General features: G+C 41.5%; 1 protein-coding gene across 1 annotated transcript; it reads right to left on the bottom strand.

Annotated features, from left to right (window-relative positions):
- Positions 1–15,585: 15,585 nt before the first annotated feature.
- On the bottom strand, positions 15,586–17,139 carry GCNT3 (glucosaminyl (N-acetyl) transferase 3, mucin type). The gene has a single exon (XM_043989896.1). The coding sequence runs from the start codon at positions 16,903–16,905 to the stop codon at positions 15,586–15,588; it is 1,320 nt and encodes a 439-aa protein (XP_043845831.1). The 5' UTR covers positions 16,906–17,139.
- Between the last annotated feature and the right edge of the window lie 2,040 nt (positions 17,140–19,179).

Raw genomic sequence — 19,179 nt, 5'->3', positions numbered from 1 at the left:
GAGGCAATAAGGGTTAAGTGACTTGCCCAAGGTCACACAGCTAGTAAGTGTCAAGTGTCTGAGGACAGATTTGAACTCAGATCCTCCTGAATCCAGGGCCAGTGCTTTATCCACTGTGCCACCTAGCTGCCCCTACTAAATGTTTTGAAGTGACAATTTATTCCAGGGCTGAAAAAATCTGTTGTCTTACTTTATATGGAACCAAGGAATGAAGAGAGATACTTGTAGACACTATAACCTTTTACAAAAGGAAGTTTATTTAATAATAGCACGAGAAAGATATTTGGCCAAGATAAAATGTTGGTTCACCTGAGTTCATCTGCTCTGATCTCCATACAGAAATGTTCCTGGTTAAGCTAGCTGAGAAGACTATCTAGCCTGAGTTCCAGTAGCTAATCAGGAAGCAAAGTCAACCATTTGAGCCTTAATTACCTGGTCTAATCAAATGTTGTTTTTAAAAATTAATTTATGTATTTATTTTTTTCTGATCAAATGTTGAGGACATTTTTATCATCTGTGTAAAGGAAAAATTAATCTAGACCACCTGGCAGGGAAAGGTGGCTTAGTGGATAGAGTCCTGGAACTGGAGTCAGGAAAACCTGAGTTCAAATTTGGCCCCAGACACTTATTAGCTTTGTGGCCCTGGGTAAGTCACTTAACCCTGTTTACCTCAGTTTCCTCATCTATAATGAGCTGGAGAAGGAAATGGCAAATAACTCTAGTATCTCTGACAAGAAAACTCCCAATGGGGTCATGAAGAGTTGCACATGATTGAAATGACTAAACAACAACACTTGGCAGGGAACTTGACTAGTAGTTGCAAAACTAGCCTAGCCTATATGCAGAAGACGTTATTCCTACTACAAACACCAACTATTGTTGGGTAATGTGGGAGAAAGAACAGAGGACAAGTCAAGTCAATGAGCATTTATTAAACTCTTACTATGTGCCAGGGACTATGCTCAAGTCCTTGGGAAATACACAAGAAAGACCAAAAAATAGTCCCTACCCTTAAGTAACTCACACTCTAATGGGAGAAGCAAAGCGTAAATAACCACGTAGAAACAAGACCGATACAGGATAACTTGGAGGGAATAGGAAAGGCTTTTTGCAGAAGGTGGGATTTTAGTTAATATTTGAAGGAAGTCAGAAGGAGAAGATGAAGAGGTAGAGGGTTCAGGTGTGGGTGAAAGCCTATGGACATGCAGTTAGGTGATTGAATATCTTGTGTGAGTAACAGCAAGGAGGGCATTGTCACTGGATTATAAATTACATGAAGGGGAATAAAGCATAGCAAGACTAGTTAAATAGGAAGGTACCAGGTTATTATGACTTTGGGGGGGAGGCAATCAGGGTTAAGAGACTTGCTCAGGATTGCACAGCTAGTAAGTGTCTGAGGCCAGATTTAAACTCAGATCCTCCTGATTCCAGGGCTGGTGCTCTATCCACTGTATCACCTAAACTGCCCCGTTTGGGTTTGGTCCTGGATCAAATGGGCAAATAATTCCATTTTCGTTGTTTTGGTATTAAGACGACAGTTATCCAGATGTCTTATACAAAAGAGAAAATACGATGTTATTACTGGTGATACAGGTGTATTTTTCGACTTTGTCAATGGAAGAAACCATATGGTGGTATGGAAGAACAGTGACTTTGCAGTCAAAAGTTGGGGGCTTGAATCCTGTCTCTACTAAGTTGGATGAGAGACAGTGTGGTATACCAGAAAGAGCCCCGACTTTGGAGTCAGAGGACCTGAACTAATTTGTCATTTCCAAACATTAGGGCTGGAAAATCTGCTGTTTTACTTTATATGGGACCAGGGAATGAAATGAGCCACTATACAGACAAGTTGACACTACAGCCTTTTACAAAAGATCTAAAATGGAATAGCAACAGCACTTGCCTCCCAGGGTTGTTGTGAAGATCAAATGAGATCATATTTGTAAAGTGCTTACAAATGAATGCTTGTTCCTTTTCCCTACTCTTTCCCCAAGGGAGTTGGACTACATAATCTCTAGGGCTATTCTAGATCAAGCATTTTGTTAGGAAAAAGTAAAATGAAATCTGTTACTGAAAGATAAAGAAAGGACTCCTCTGACATTCTCACTCTTCCCTGCCCTCCCCGCCCCAACATCCTTACTGCTGTTTCCCAAAGCAGCTGTTCTACCTTATCTCCTATGAATTTGAGTTGCTTAATATAGCAACAAGAATAAGAATAGTTTCAATAATATTTTTGGGCATAAAAAAGCCTTCTTCAAACCATATCAGAGGAAGCTACTTTCTTAAAGGCATCTCATTGTGGCCATATATGTATTTATTACAAAAGAAAACTACAGATCTACCACAAAATTATAAGGTATAATCTTTTTTTTTTTACCAAGATACAAAAATGCCCCTTTGCCCACCAAACATCTTCTTTTCCCCTTCCCTTCCAAAAGACTGCTTGAAAGTCTACCAATTTGAAATTGGTTTGGCTTAATAAGCATTGCCTTTTAAAATCTAGAGAGGAGGGGTAGCTACGTGGCACAGTGGATAGAGCACTGACCCGGAATCAGGAGTACCTGAGTTCAAATCTGGCCTCAGACACTTAACACTTACTAGCTGTGTGACCCTGGGCAAGTCACTTAACCCCAATTGCCTCACTAAAAAAAAAATTAAAAATCCAGAGAGGATTTCTTGAACTAGGGGATGTTATAGGTATACAAAAATTAGCTAGACAATAGAGTTGAACAATGAATAGGGCCAGAATTGAAGAGAAAGAGAACAACACATTGGATTACTTTTGAGAAAGGACATAAAATGGTTAGTGACACTGGTGTAGGAGGCAAAAAAGGGGTTAACAGAAAAACCTAAGACCTAGCTCTAATTTTGATCTGAGCTCTGAAAGGGATTCAGACCCCCGTTAATGGATAACTTAAAACTTGAGTATTAATTAATACAAGTCAGGTCCTAGTTTCTCCCTGCCCATATAAATCAGCACCCATAACAGGAACATAAAGAGGCAGATCACAGAGACCTTAACTATGACAATAATGCACAGACAGAGCACAGAAATTCAAACTGGAAACAGATGATAAATGAAAATATTTTGAAACTAGCCATGGGAATAAAAAAATGACATGCGCAGAAAAGGCCAAATTTGTCCCCAGATTCACCTTATGATGATTTACAAACCCCCAAAACACACTTCCACTGAAAAAGGTACCTGCTTCAGGGATTGGTTTAGGACCCCAAGAACTCCAAATTAGGATAAGCCCTCCCCTGTACCTCCCTAAGGTGGAGATTTTTATAATGAGACTGATAATCAATTTATCCATACTGTAAATATAACTGCCTTTTCTTTCCCTATTCGGGAGATACCTTTCCACTTTTCTGGTTCTCTCCCTGTGATCACTCACAGTATTGCAATAAAACTTGGGAAACTGAGTCAGAGTCTTGTAATTCTTTTGGGACAACTCATGATCAATTTGACCCTAATTCCATCCCACATCAACACCAAGTTTCTCTCTGAAATAAGAACTTGTCTATTTAAAACGTGGCCTATCATTTCTAATATTATGTTATGAGAACTAGATGAAAGTTCCCAACCACCTTTGGGGGAGCTATCAGTTTATTGGAGGGAATAGATGGGATGAGAAGGCATGAATGGGGTGTGATTTGTACTATTGGAAGTATAATAGACCCCTGCTGACCCCCTGGCTCCAGCCTGAACCTGGAATGAAATGAAAATTCCCAAGTCATTTTAACAGTTAGCAAAAGATATTTTCTGTAGTTGTAACAGGATAAGATCATTAAGAACAGGGTAAGGATAGCCACAGAGGTATTGTTTCTGGCTTGTTTAATTGTTCCAAGTATTGCCAAGCTTGATTCAGTAGGTTCAGCGGGTGGGCTGTAGTCAGAAGCCAGGCAGAGGAGCTGCTTTTGTATGGAATCAAGCAGGAAGTTTTGTCAATGGCTAGAGCCACAGTCTCCGGGGCTCATTGATTCTTGAGGACAGTTTCAATACCTTTAAAAGAAAAATAAGCATAACCTGAATGGAAGGGAAACCTTTGGACATTGTTCCCACTTCCAGAAAAGAACCTATCTCTTTAAGATTACAAATCCATTGAAACATTAAGGATGTGAGTCACTGATTCAACAGGGCAAACTAATTAAATATGAATGTTTTCCTCTTAACACCTGGCTGAAATCCTCTCATGCAGGGCTTCTTAAACTTTTTCCACTTGTGACCCCTTTGCACCTGAGAGCCTTCCAGGCTGAAAGGATGGCCAATTTAACACTTTGAGAATGGAAGGATGAACAACAACAACTTAACAGGCTATCAAGAGAGGCCGGTTCTGCGGGCTGCTAGTTGGCACAGTGGATAAAGCACTGGCCTTGGATTCAGGAGGAACTAAGTTCAAATCCAGCCTCAGACACTTGAAGCTTACTAGCTGTGTGACCTTGGGCAAGTCACTTAACCCCAATTGCCTCACTTAAAAAAAAAAAAGAACCCCCCCCCCTCCTCTTGGATACTGCTACCACCCCTGAACACACCTTCATTTTCTTCCTGGTCTATTACAATTGCTTTCTGGTTGACTTCCCGGTCTCAAGTTTCTCCCCACTAGTATCCATTCTCCACTCAGTGATTTTCTTAAATCTAAGCTCTATGTCAACCCTCCCATTCAGCTGAAAAGTATTTTACCCTTCCCTAATTCACTTCCAGGATCATATATAAAATCCTTTGCCAGGCTTTTAAAAAACTTGGCTTCTTCCTACCTCTCCAGTATTCTTATAACTTACTCTCCTCCATTTATTCTGTGATCCAGTGGCACTGACCTCCTTGCTCTTACACAAAAGACTCTACCACCCAACTAGGTGCCTTTTTTTTTTGGGGGGGGGGGGCGGGAATCAAGGTTAAATGACCTGCCCAGGGTCACACAGCTAGTAAATGTCTGAGATAAAATTTGAACTCAGGTCCTCCTGACTCCAGGGCCGATCCACCTCACTACCTAGCTGCACCTCTGGGTGCCTTTTCACTGGTTGTCCCCTATGCCTAGAATTCTCTCCTTCCTCATCTCCTTGGCTTCCCTGGCTTCCATGGAGTCTCAGATAAAAGCCCACTTTCTGCCAAGAAGCTTCTTCCAGTTCCCCTTAAAATTAGTCTCTTCTCTCTGAGATTACCTTGTCTACCCCATAAACCTTTGTGTATAGCTAATTGTTTGCAGTTTTTCCTCTCCCATTAGAAATTAGAAAGTGGTCCTTGAAGCAGGGACTGTTTTATTTAACTTTATATTTTCCTACAGGTTTAGCATAGTACCTGACACATAGTGGGTGCTTTACATGTATATGCTTGTTGACTTGACTTGGCTACGTGACTTTGGGCTACTCCATCTAAGTGTTCAGTTTCCACACCTATAAAATGAGATTTTAAACTGGTTACGACCTAAAATCCTTCTCAGTGATAATTTTCTGTAAGGATGAGTTTATTGTATAATTTCTATGAGATTATTTTAAAATTTTACCTTCACCCTACAAACTTTTGATCTCTTCCCAGTGCACTGGTTCCATTCACAGGGCATTAAACAGTGTGAGGCCCTTAATTTCTTCTGATTTGCTTTAGGAGACTTTGGTACCTAGGCAGCATTATTAATTTGAATGGTCTTGGGGGTGGGGGGTGGGGTGGGAAGTAAACAATCAAAAACTGTTCTTTCCTAGGGACTAGAACTGGCAAAGAGAGAACTAATTACTGAAGGAAGCAGCTTGACTAGTATAGGGCTCTTATACTAGTCCTATATAATGTGGAGACATGTATAACCTATATCAAATTGCTTGCCTTCCCAATGTCAGGGAGGGAAGGGAATGAGGGAAGGAATTTGGTACTCAAATTTTTTTTAAACGGATATTTAAAATTGTTTTTACATGTAATTGGGGAGGGGGCAGCTAGGTCGTGCAGTGGATAAACCACTGGCCCTGGATTCAGGAGGACCTGAGTTCAAATCCAGCCTCAGACTCTTCTAACACTTACTAGCTGTGTGACCCTGGGCAAGTCATTTAACCCTCATTGCCCTGCAACAACAAAACAACAACAAAAAAAAACCCCAAAGAACATGTAATTGGGGAAAACACAAAATAGTAAATTTAAAATTAAATTAAAATTAAAATGTGGAGAAACTCATGTGGAAGAAGTTAAAAAGATCCTGGTATTCATGAAGCTAGTATCTAAGTTGGGATTTGAACTCTTTTTCCGGTGCTCTATCTACTGGGCTACCAGTCCATAGGGCCATTGGACCATAGATTTAATGGATAAAATGTCCTTAAAAGTTAGCTAGGGGCATCTAGGTGGCTAAGTGGATAGAGCACCGGCCCTGGAGTCAGGAGTACCTGAGTTCAAATCCGGCCTCAGACACTTAACACTTACTAGCTATGTGACCCTGGGCAAGTCACTTAACCCCAATTGCCTCACTAAAAAAAAAAAGTTAGCTAGTTGGGGCAGCTAGGTGGCACAGTGGATAAAGCACTGGCCCTGGATTCAGGAGGACCTGAGTTCAAATCTGACCTCAGACACTTGACATTTACTAGTTGTGTGACCCTGGGCAAGTCACTTAACCCCCATTGCCTTGCAAAAAAAAAAAGTTAGCTAGTATATCTCACCTCCACTCCCAATGTCATTTTCCAGATGAGGAATTAGGGACCCAGGGAAATTTAATGGCCTGCCCAAAGTTCTATGTTAGTAAGTGTCAGAGCTAAGATTTGAACTCTGGTTTTTTGATTTCTTATCCTTCCCTCTTTCTTTTTCATCATGCTGCCAAATCCTTATCCTTTCATGCCCAGCTCAAATCATACCTCGCCTAGAAATCTTTCCCTGACACTCTGAGAATCACTCAATGGCTTCCTTTGCAGGGCAACTGTTATTGTCCTATACCATATCACTCATCCCATAATTATAATTCCTCTAGGTTTTCTTTCTCATTATTTCATATGCCTATTAGTTGTGCTTGATTTCCACCCCTAAACTGGAAATTCTTTGAGTCTAGAGGCTTATGTTTCCTACTTCACTTGCGTTTGCAACCTAGCATAGGGCTAGTGCTGGACAGCCTTGACCCACTTGCTGGCTTAACTACCTAATTGCTGAGCCTATTCCAAAGCTCAGCAAGAAAATAATGTAGTTTTTATACACAGGAATTTGCCTGCATCTGAGGAGAAAAATAACCCCATCTAAGAGGCACACATTTCCCTAAAGTTGCCAAGAGAATCCAACCCAAATTGAGCATGTGACGTTCCAAGAAATGGAGGGAAAGAACATATGTTAGGAGACCCTGAGCACCGAGATCAGCTTTTTCCACCTTACAAAAAATCCCAGGATTTAAAAGGCTGAGGGGACTACAGAGGACATCTGGTCCAATCCATATACTCAAGGACTCCTCACTATAACAATGTGGCCAACAGGTGGTCATCAAGTCTCCTCTTGAAAATCCCTAAAGAGGGGGAGCCCCCATCTCTTGAGGCAGCCATTCCACTTTGGAGCAGTGGATAGAGCACTCAGCTTAGAATCAGGAAGACTGAGCTTCATGAGTTCAAATCCAGCCTCAGACATTTACTAGCTGTGTGACCCTGGGCAAGTCACTTAACCCTGTTTGCCTGTTTGCCAGGGAAATGAAATGGCAAACCACTCCAGTATCTTTGCAAAGAAAACCCCTGGGGAGTATGAAGAGTCTGACACAACTAAACAATAAAAACACTATCTTGGTGGCCCTCCTCTGGAGTTTACAAGGGGTGTTGTGTATGTAAATATTTCAATGGACTTATTCATGTGATGAGTAATTCTGAGATATTGTCAAGTGACATAAAAGTAAAGAGGTGAGAGCTCAACCAGATAATCCCAGTGAATTAATCTCCTTGTAGAATTTGTAATTTCTTCCCACATGCAAGGAGAATGAAGTCTATAACAAAACCCAGGAAATGAAAGGTGCCTATGAAAGGATTATTGACTTCTGATGCAAAGTGTGGAGACTGTGTGCCCTTACATTTTGGTTAAATCAGATGTATCAGACTTGGAGAATTTTTGTTTTTAAAACCTAACTCTTAAAAAAACAAACCAAAACCAAAACCTAACCTCTTTAGGTGGTTCAGTAGATAAAGTACCAGCCCCTGGATTCAGGAGGACCTGAGTTCAAATCTGGCCCTCAGACACTTGACACTAGCTATGTGACCCTGGGCAAGTCACTTAACCCTCATTGCCTGCAAAACAAAAACAAACCCCTAGTTCTTTAAGTTCCTGCCCTTCAATACCCTACTTCCATCCAATATGAGATGCTTTTTCTTTTCTTTTTTGATTGCTTTTGCTATCAGAAAAAAAGTATGTGGCTCAAGATTACATTGAGAGGAATTATGAAACTGTGGACATGATGTGAAATGGTCAAATGGGAGAAAAATGCAGATAATGTGGAAAAGATACATATGGTTACCCCCTTGATCATCATTACCAGAACACTCTAAGAGAAGAATAAAGAAAGATATGGTGTACAGGAAGCAAAAAGCCAAGGGATCATTGATTAAATAAATAGTAAGATCTCTTAAACACACTGAGAAAATGACTAGGTATTTGGCAATTTTGATATGGAAAGGTTACATAATTCCATTCAACAAACATGTATTTTGTATCTATAACAGGATGGGAGATTAAGCCCCAAAATAATAATAGCTAACACTTTGGGGGGGGGTAAGGCAATGAGGGTTAAGTGACTTGCCCATGGTTTCGCAGCTAATAAGTGTCAAGTGTCTGAGGCTGCATTTGAACTCAGGTCCTCCTGAATCCATTGCTGGTTCTTTGTCCATTGTGCCACCTGGCTGCCCCTCAGGTTATTTTCTTTGATCTTCACAACAATGATTCTTCAAGGTAGGTGCTATTATTATCCCCATTTTATAGACAAAGAAACTGAGGCTAAGAGAGGTTAAGTGACTTACCTAGGAATCAAAGTCAGGTCTTGCTGACTCCCAAATCCATTCTATCTACTCTGTTATGCCTAGCTGCCCATAAAAAAGGGCAACTAAGTGAGTACTGGACTTGGGATCATCAAGCCCTGAGTTCAAATCCTTCTCTGGAAGTGCTAGCTTTATGGCCCTGGGCACAGTCGCACCTATTGACACTTCAATTTGAAATACTCCATGTTGCAATTTAAGACAATTTGGCAACGTCTTCTTTCTTCTAAGCCTTCTGCCATCTGGCTCCCAACTCATCACTCAGCTGGGACCGATTTCACTCTCTCCAAAGTTATCGATAATGTCTTAATTGCCAGACCTAATTTAGGCCTTTTTTCAGTCTTCTTTCTTCTTGACTGCTAAGGCAGCATCTGATGCAATTGGCTGTCTCCTCCTGGCTACGCCCTCTCTCTTGGTTATCATGATGCCATTCTCACTTGGTTCTTTTACTGTGTATCTGAACCACTCCTTATGTTTCATATGTCCATGACCATAAGTGTACCTAAGGCCTCTGTCCTGGGCCCTCTTCTACTCTCTCTACTCCCTCTCCACTTGGAAATCTCATCACTACTCTTTGTGCAGATGAGACTCCCTGATGTGTCTATCGAGAGCTAGTCTTTCTTTCCTCTGGACTCCAGTTCTACATCTTAAACTGCCTATTGGACATTTTTGAATTGGATGTCCTGTGGTCATCCCAAAACTCATCGTGTCCAAAACAGAACCTCAACTTTCTTCCCAAACCTTCTACACACCCCCATCCTTCATCGCCACCCCGCATTCTCAACATTGCAGTCTCTCTAACTCTACTCTCTGTCCCTGACATAGATAATCAATTGCTTATCTTGTTTCTACTTCCACATGCCACGCATCGATCCCTTTTCTGTGTGTATACAGGCACCAGTTTGTTAACTGCCCACATCACCTCCCACCTGGGCCTGTTAAAACAGTCTCTTAATTGCTCTTTTGCCTGCAATCTCTAGTGCAAGTGGTCCTCCAAAATAATCATCAAAGTCATGATCTTTATAGCAGTTCTGACTCTTTCTCTCCCCTACTCCTACATTCCAGCAGTTCCCTATAACCTCAGGATCAAGTAATAAACTCCTCTATTTGGCATTTGAAGATCTTCTCAACCTGGCTCATTCGTCCTTTCCTGTCTTAACCAGCCATTACTTCCCGCCATGCACATAAGCCAGCCAAACTGGCTATCTTGGTCTTCTTCACACACCTGTGCCTCTCATCTCTGTGCCTGTGCTGTCACCCCATACTAGAATGTGCTTCTCCTTCCTCCTTCTTCCCTCTTGGAACCCATTCAAAATTCAGCTAACGCTCGAACTTTATAGAGCCTTTCCTGATCCCTGCCCTCCCCTTACCCAAGGTTGCCTTCATCTCCTTGGTACTAAATACCTACATACAGGCTGTAGAGTGTTAGGCAGAGCTTAATATGCCACTAAGACTTTGGGGATGCTCTGTCATCTTATCTTCCAAATTAGAATGTAAATTCCCTTGAGAGTGTGGACGGTTTCTTCTCTTAGACTTGGTATAGTGCTTGACATAAAATGGGGTGCTTAATAAGTGCTTGTGATTTGATTGTGTGCAGTAATTGCCAAGGCAATGCCACTTGTAGGACCCTACTATCCACCTCCACCTCCAATAAAAGCAATAAATGTATAAGACCGGAAAGCCTTCACCAGTTTGGCTTGATTCCTGATATTCCTGAAATTCCTGAAAGGGCCCCCAACCTATCCAGGATCAGGTGATTTCTGGGATCAGGTGATTTCCAAGGTCAGGAAGACCCAGGTTATATATTGGATTATATATTGAATGCATATATGTATGTTTCTAAATAAATATATAATATATTACACATACATAGTGTGTACAATATGTGTACATATCCTGTATTGTGTATACAAATTATATATATATGATTTTTAATATATAAATGCATATGTATGTGTGTGTATATTCCTAGTAGTAAGATAGTAAGCAGTCTAAAAGCAAAAAAAAAAGGCAAGAAAGCAAAGAGATTGAGAATAGCTATACAACCCAAACTGGAGTATAAAACAATGTGGATAGACTATTAAACTTAAGCTAATTCTCTTCATGTACACAATGTTTTGTGTCCATGGGGGCACATGTAGACAGGAGATATCTCCCATTCCCACCCCCACTGAACCTTTTGCCCAGGGGGAGCACAAATAAACATACAAAGGCATCCAAAGATGACTATGTTTCACCTTAATCATCTGGACTGTCCAGCTGGGGAGTGTGTAGCTTTGTGGTATTACTATATGCAAGTAAAAGTGTGTATATGTATGTGTGTGTGTGTGGGGGGGGGGAGGGCAGCTAGGTGGTTCAGTGGATAAACTCAGGAGGACCTGAGTTCAAATCCGGCCTCAGACACTTGACACTTACTAGCTATGTGATCCTAGGCAAGTCACTTAACCCTCATTGCCCTGCAAAAAACACAAAACAAAACAACAAAAAAAGTGTGTGTGTGTGTGTGTGTGTGTGTGTGTGTGTGTTTAGGGAAAGGGTGGTGGGAGTAGCTAGGTGGCATAGTGAATAGAGCACTGGCTCTGAAGTTTGGAGGAGCTGAGTTCAAATCTTACCTCAGATACTATCTGTGTGATCCTTGGCAAGTCACTTAACCTCAATTGCCTTAAAATTCCAGGGCCATCTCCAGTCATTCTGATATATATCTTGCCATTGGACCCAGATGGCTCTGGAGGGGAGAGTAAGGTTGGTGACTTTGCATAGCCCTCCCTCACTTCAATCCAATTCACTGCAAGTCATGACATCACCCCAATGTCATAGTCCTCTTTGAGAATGAAGGACAAACAACAACTCTGAAGAAAGGGATCCTTGAGGTATGAGAAGGAAGTATATTCCAGGAATGTGGGATGGCAAATGCACAAAGGTGAAAAATAGAATTTTTAGTTCTGTTTAGCCTGGAATCCTTTGTGAGTGCATGAGGAATAATAGGAAAATGAGCATGGAAAGGTAGCTTAGAACAAATTGAGGAAAGTTTTAAAGGCTAGGCGCAAGGAATTGCATTTTATCTTGAAGCAATAGGGGAACCCACAAGGTAGTTTGGGGCAGAGGAATTGAAATAGCAGAACGTTATTTTATTTTATTTATTTTTTTTTTTGTTTTGTGGGCAATGAGGGTTAAGTTGACTTGCTCAGGGTCCATACAACTAGTAAGTGTCAAGTGTCTGAGGCCCATGGATTTGAACTCAACGACCCTCCTGAATCCAAGGCCGTACCTTTATCCACTGCACCACCTGTCGCCCCCCAAGAATGTTATTTTGATAGTTATATGGAGAACAGATTGGCTGGGAGAAATAAAAAGGAGACCAATTAGGAGACGCTCTCTGAACACAGCAAGAGGGGGTTGATGGTCTGAACCCATCTGTCTATGTGAACAGACAGAAGGGGAAGGTTGTAGAGGTAGGCTGGACAAGATTTGTCAATGATTGGAGGGTAAGGGAAAACCAGAGTCTAGGGTGACTAAAATTATGAACTGGAGTGATGGGGTTGAATGGTAGTGCCCTCAACAGAATTAGGGAAGTTTTGGGGTGGGGAATGACAATAATTAATTCTGTTTTTGGACAGATTAAATTTGAGAGGCAGATTACACCCCCCCCCCCCAAAATCTAAGTAGAGATGCCCAAGCAGGCAGTTAATGATTGGAATTCAGGAGAGAAATTAGGGCTGGGTATACAGATTTCTGTATGAAATGAGCATTTTAATTTTATTACATTTTCTTGGTTTGGGCTCATTTGAAAATTTGTGGGTTCTGTTCAAGAAAAATGACCACAAGTAACATTTTGATGTTTTCTCTTTTTTTTAATTGAAACATGTTAAAAATGGAGATGACTTGAACAAATCTAGCTAATTCTCACATCAAAATTTTCACAGCTATGTAGCCACTCTGTACCTCAGTCAGCATCAAACCTGGACCTTTGGTCAAAAGGAGGTTTGTGAATGGCCCAGGGCTTCAGACCCTGGTGGAATCTTCCAGGGGTGTATATACTCCCACTTCAGGTAACCAAAGTCATATTCCCAGTTGTCAGGATGCACTGCATAACTCACACACCCATTATTGCACAAAAAATAAGAACTCACATTTATATAGTGCTTTAGAGTAGGCAAAGCACTTTGCATACAGAATCTCATTTGATCCTCCCAACCACCCTGTGAAGTAGATGCTATAATTTTCATTCCCATTTTACAGGTGATGAAACTGAGGCTGAGAGAAATTAAACTTCTTGTTCTGGGTCACCTGGCTAGTGAATGTCAGCAGATGGGATTCCACTCAGGTCTTCTGACTTTATGTCTGGTAGTATGCCATGTTGGAGTCCATGTCCTTGTTGAAGTCCATGGCCACTCTGCTGCTCGGTGTCCTCTTTGCCCCAGTGGGCCCCAGTTTAAAACACCCATTATAAATTCTTCTTTCTTTCTTTTTTTGCTTGACCTTTGATTTCACTGATATAGGGAAATCCCAGCAAAGAAACTCCCTCTACCTAATTCAGATTCTGTGCCTTGTAGTCTAGAGAACTACTTGGGACCCAGAGAAGTTATATGAGTTAACCCAGTCACACACTCAGTATGTGTCAAAACCAGAACTTTGGATCTGGTCTTCCTGACTCAAAAGCCAGCTAGCTCTCCCTCTCTTCCCTAATATTACAAACATATAAATTGGGTTGGGGGAGGTGTGATGGATTCATAGCTTGGCTACTTTCAATAGCGAATATTCAGCATATAACTATTTGACCGAAGGTTGGGAGGGGGGGAAGGTGGGGAGGAGAGCATTTGGGGGGCAGGATTAGGGGATACATGAATGGGAAAGTAGGGAAACTTCAAGTAAAAGGGTTGGGAGTCACTACTGATGGAAAATCATTTCAAAGTGGAAATAAAAAGGCCTCCCCAATTATGATATGAATAAATGTGAAATAAATAAAAATAAATGAAAATGCATATACAACTTTTTAGAAAAATTGACATTAAGAGACGATATACCTGTTATACAAATGACGACATAAAATTTTTACATGGTTATGTTATCTTCCATAAGGTTTGGCCATTATCAGGTAGTAACAATAAAATGACTCATATGTACATGTACTTTAACATTTATAAAGTGATTTACATATATTATCCCATTTGATCATCACAACACCCCTGTGAGGTAGGAGCTGTTGATTTCCTCTATTTCAGAAGAGGAAACAGACAAGGTTAAGTGACTTGCCCAATAAAACAGCTTAATAAATGCCTAAGGCAGGGACTTTAAACTCAATCCATCTTTAATGTCATCCAAAGCTTCAGAAAAAAATAAAGTATTTCTCTGGGTGACTTCAAAAAATAAATATACGTACACTATTTTTCTCCATGAGAAAGGGAATTCGATAGGCATCCAGCAGCATCCCAGCCACCCACCAAAATAAATAGGTTACAATTTTTAAAACCCCACCAGACAACAGAGACAGATTATAACTCTTCCTCGCCCCTTTATAGTAAATGTACACATCTGGCCAGGTAAACACATTTAAAAAAAAAAAAAGTGCCAAACCGACACCTGTTCCTAAAGAATGAGCTGAGGGGATTTTCTCTTTACCTCTCCCCCAAAGTGCCTGCACACCTGGACTGGCTGGAAAGAGCCAGCCAGAGCTCAAGGGTTTCCAAACATCTCCCAAAATTCCGAAAACTAACTGGAGGGGAAATTCCTTCTAACCCTGCTCCCCCACCCCCGTCTTAGTTTCTCTTATCTTTTCTCAGACTGATAGCATAAGAGTAGGTCATTAGGGAATGCTTTCTCCCGGGACAAAGTTCTTTGCATCTACCTCGTCTTGGATCTAGCTCCCTCCCCCCCCCAATGATTTCCTAGAATTGTCCTAGCCAAGAGTACAAATTACACCACATTGTGTTCCACTCTTTGCAAAATGCTTGGCTCACAACATCCCTCAGAGGCAGGGATTGCTACAAGGATTGTCATCCCCATTTCAGGGCTCAAGAATGTGGGGCTCAGAGAGGGTGTCATTTATGCAGTTACAGAACTATTAAGTGTTAGATCCAAGATTCAAACCTGGACTGTTGCATTCCAACAATCTAGTGAGCTTTTTGCAGCACCAACCTGACAAAACAGGTAACTCACTCTGATTTCCACTTGCATTCTCTGTTCCACCCATCCCTGTCCTAAAGTAAGTCAGATAACCCAAGAAATGTCTCTTTTGGGAGAATATCATTCCCTGGGGACAAGTTTGGTGACAAGGGGATAATTTATGTGGAGGTCTTCCTCCCCTGCATTCTGCTTCTACATTGTCCCCCCCCATTTCTTTACCATATACCTTCCCCCCCCCACACACACACACGCACTGGTGACAAAGAGGGGAATAACATAATGAGCAATCATATAAGGCAGAAACCACCTCTTGGTACCAGTCCTGCTTACCATCAAGTCTAAATGCTGATCCGAAAGAAGAAATCTCTCATCTGGGGTGGGGGTGGGGGTGCCATGAAAGTTCGGGGTTATATTTCTCCACTGCCATGTCCCATCGTGCTAATGCTTGAATGAGTTTCTCGAGCATCTCAACATACCCAATAAGGGACCACATCTTCTCCCTCAGAGCTCCCTCCCATAAATGGCTTTGTAGCGCAGATATTCTTCCAGGCACTGGAGTGCATTGTCATCTACCTTTGGATCAAACTTGTTGGCCAACAGATGGTGACTTTGGAGCATAAAGTGCAGGTCTCCAGCCCCATACACACAAACTCCCCGCTGGTAGATTCCAGTGCAGAGGGGATAGGGGGCCCCCTGGCTGATATCTCCATCATAGCCTTGCCACTTCACAAACCGGGCAATGGCATTCAAGTCGGAGGTATGGTACTTTTCGTGGTAGGGTACAGAGCCAGGCATCCAGGGCGTCCTGTGGAGAGTGGCCCAGAGATGTTCATCAGGGCTATAGGTGTCTTTCACCCACTCTATCAACTCCTGAGCATTTGGGTTCTTAAAGAGGTGTTGGATAAAGTCTCGGGAAGCTACAATATAGGCATTCCCTATAAACATGGGCAAGCCATGGGGAGGGGGTGTCTTTGTCTTTTTGGTCTGGAATATCTCATTCTTGACTTCATAGTGATATTTCCAGCGCATTTTTTTGAAGTTAGTGGGTATTTCTGATTCCATACTATTCTTGCCGTTCAACACCTTGAGAGACCTCACCATCTCAGCATTGGTCTTTATGGGAAAATCAGTACCACAGGTATTCAATAGATATTTCCAGGGCACAGAGCTCTGGAGCAGTTCCTCCATGCAATTCAGATCAGCTTGTACTCTGGACCAAGATGCATACACCACTTGGACCAGATTTTTGGCCACAAAGACATTTGGGAAGCATGAAGTAATGGCTCTGACTGCCTGCTTGAAGGTATCAGGAGACTTCTTATCCACGTGAATGCAGTAGATGTTCTGTGGGGCATACACAGCCCGCAGAAGCCGCGCAAAGTTTTCAATCTTCTCATGAATAACCATTGAATATGCAATGGGGAAATCCTCCTCCTCCTTGCTTAGTGGGAACTGAATGAACTTCTGGCTGGCCCTGAACTGAGCACAGTCACGAGTCATGTTGAGATATTGAACTTCAGTCAGAGGCTCCCTTTTTAACTTTTTCTCCAAGTTGATCAAGGCTGCCTGGATCACAGCTTCGGAGTCCCCCCTGGTGATCAGAGAGCAGTTGATGGAGTTCTTGGGGGGCAGTTTTAGGGACTGATAGAGCTTATCTTTGCAGTATTCCTTCCAGAGGTTCAGGGATTCTACCCCCAAGTCACTGAACTCACATTCCCAGTTGTCAGACAGTTTCAGAACAGCTGTGGCCAAGAGCATGAAACATCCAAAAGCCCACAGATACTGTTTTGGGCAGAAGCGTTTTTTCACTAGAATCATCATGGAAAAATGAAGTCAGTGGGCAGAAAACTGAGTCCTTAGAAGGTAGAAATATTCTTCAAAGCACAAAAAATTATCAGACTCTCAGGGCTAGAAATCTCATTCCAAACCAGTGACAGAGATCTTTTTGTTCTTTAGTTTCCTCTTGTTGACAGATATTCTCATTGCAAGCCTTGAACATCCCTTTGGTTGATCTAAGGGAGACTTTGGTATAGGCTGGGCACTCCAACCGTCACTAAGCACTAATGCTGGCTAGAATCAGAGCTTGGCATCCCACCTCCATCTACTTCAGGAGACAGAAGGTGAAGAAATTCCAGACCTGTGTAGCCTAGTATAAATGTAATTAGCAAGAGGAAGTCCCCACCCCTCATTCATCACTCTACTCTCCCTCCTCCCTGTTCCATTACATAGTTCTCTTTTATCTATAATCTAGAATTTCTGGTTAATCAGTCAGGCAAAGTCCACAGAATTTTATCCCTTTTTTTTCCTGTATCCAGTTTTAGAAATCAGAATGCTCATTTAAAACATCTTTTAAATGTCTAATTCTTAAAACAGTAGAACAAAATAAAATTTTCCGGCAAACGCAGTTGCCTCAACTTTTCTTCAGTCAAGTGGGTAACGTGACATAGTCATAAGCTTAGGCACCCGTATTGGAAATATATATATATATATATATAAAATTACAACTTTGGATGAGAGACGCCGTCAGCATCAAGAGCCTAGGTCTGTTTTTAATATTGTCATACTTATCTGGATTCCGCCCCCCTCCAAACATTTGTAAAAATAGGTTTGCTATTTTGTCCTAGTTAAGATTTAACTCTCCTTTTAGACACAATTGCAGAAGTCACAGTAAAATGTTATTAGAATAGTAACGATTAAATGTTAAAGTAAACATCCTACGGCTTTATTTCTTGTCTTTCCCCTAAATACACAAAATCCCCTCAAAAGCAAATCAGTTTGGTAAAGGGAATTTAGGTTCAAGGGAGCTACCCTAGGCTGCCCCTCCACCCCTCACTCCCTACCCCGCCCCGGAAGACCCCTCCTACCAGGTCTTCAGGTAGTGGTTATCATTACAAACAAGCTAATGATTCCCTTTCTTCTCAGCTCCCACTTGCTCCTAGGCTACCTCCAGGGGTTTCTCAAAATCTTAGATCTTAGCCACTACACACAGAACAAGCTTACCCTCGCAAGAATGTTTAAATTTATCCACCGGAACTCCCCCTTTTTCTTTTTGATTCCTACCAAGGCGTCCTCTAACCGAGAGCTTCTTAAACTTTTTCCCCCGGGGAAATTTTTACTGGACCCCGGGTATATAGGTATGTAAAATAGGTATACATAAACTTTTACTGTTGCCTAATTTTTCTCAACTCCCCCCTCCCCCCATCACATTCAGTTACATGACCCCTATGAAGTTGCAACCCACAGTTTAAGAAGTTTTGCTCTAAACACCCATGTCTCAATCGTTAAAAGGTCCTGAGTACTCTCAATTGATCCCTAGTTCTCTTCCTTCCTACCTGCCTCTCAGTCCCACCCCCACCCTCACCCCAGTCCAGGGGAAGGTTTATGCAAATCATCCTGGGTCTTCTAGGTTTCTCACAGCACTTGGGAGGAGCTCTGTAGAAAAGAGGTTCTTAAGAACTGATTTTTCATTTCTTCGTTTATTCACGTTTTCTTATACAAAATGACTAATATGGTAATGTTTTACATAATTGCAGATGTATAACTTTTTTGACTGCTTAATGCCTGGGGAAGAGGGAGGGAAGGACGGGAGGGATAAAATTTGGGACTCAAAGCCTTAAATAAAAATGTTTATTATTTAAAAAAAGAAAGAAAGAAAAAGAAAAGAGGTTCTTCTGAGTTGGTTATATATAAACATTTTCCAAAAATAGTGGGCAGTCTGCTTGGTTGTCAGAATGATGTCTAATTACCTAAAACACCCGAATGAACTCTCTGTAGGTCAACCATAGTTGCCTTTTAAAAAAAAATAATAATTTTTTGGTTCTGAACTTTAAACTCCAAAAAGGAGAAACATTTTCATATTCAAAGAACAGGAAAAAAAGGACTATTTTAAACTGTGAATCTTTATTACAAACAGTTTGGGTTTTTAAAGTACATAATAAATTAAACATGTTGTTTTCAAGGCTGTCTTGATTGTCTGTTTCCTTTTGAATGTCCTTTGATTCTCTTCTGTGAATTTTGAAAAAATACTTCAACCACTCTTCTTTTAGGGCAATATTAAGTCCATCTCCTGCCCACCCCTCCCTGCCACCCCCAGCT

Source organism: Dromiciops gliroides, chromosome 2 (assembly GCF_019393635.1).
Source record: "Dromiciops gliroides isolate mDroGli1 chromosome 2, mDroGli1.pri, whole genome shotgun sequence".
NCBI classification, from domain to species: Eukaryota; Metazoa; Chordata; class Mammalia; order Microbiotheria; family Microbiotheriidae; genus Dromiciops; species Dromiciops gliroides.
This window is presented reverse-complemented; position numbering and strand designations above follow the sequence as displayed.

Coding starts and splice junctions, on each gene's coding strand:
- GCNT3 (XM_043989896.1), bottom strand. CDS start 16,905: ATGATGATTCTAGTGAAAAAACGCTTCTGCCCAAAACAGTATCTGTGG.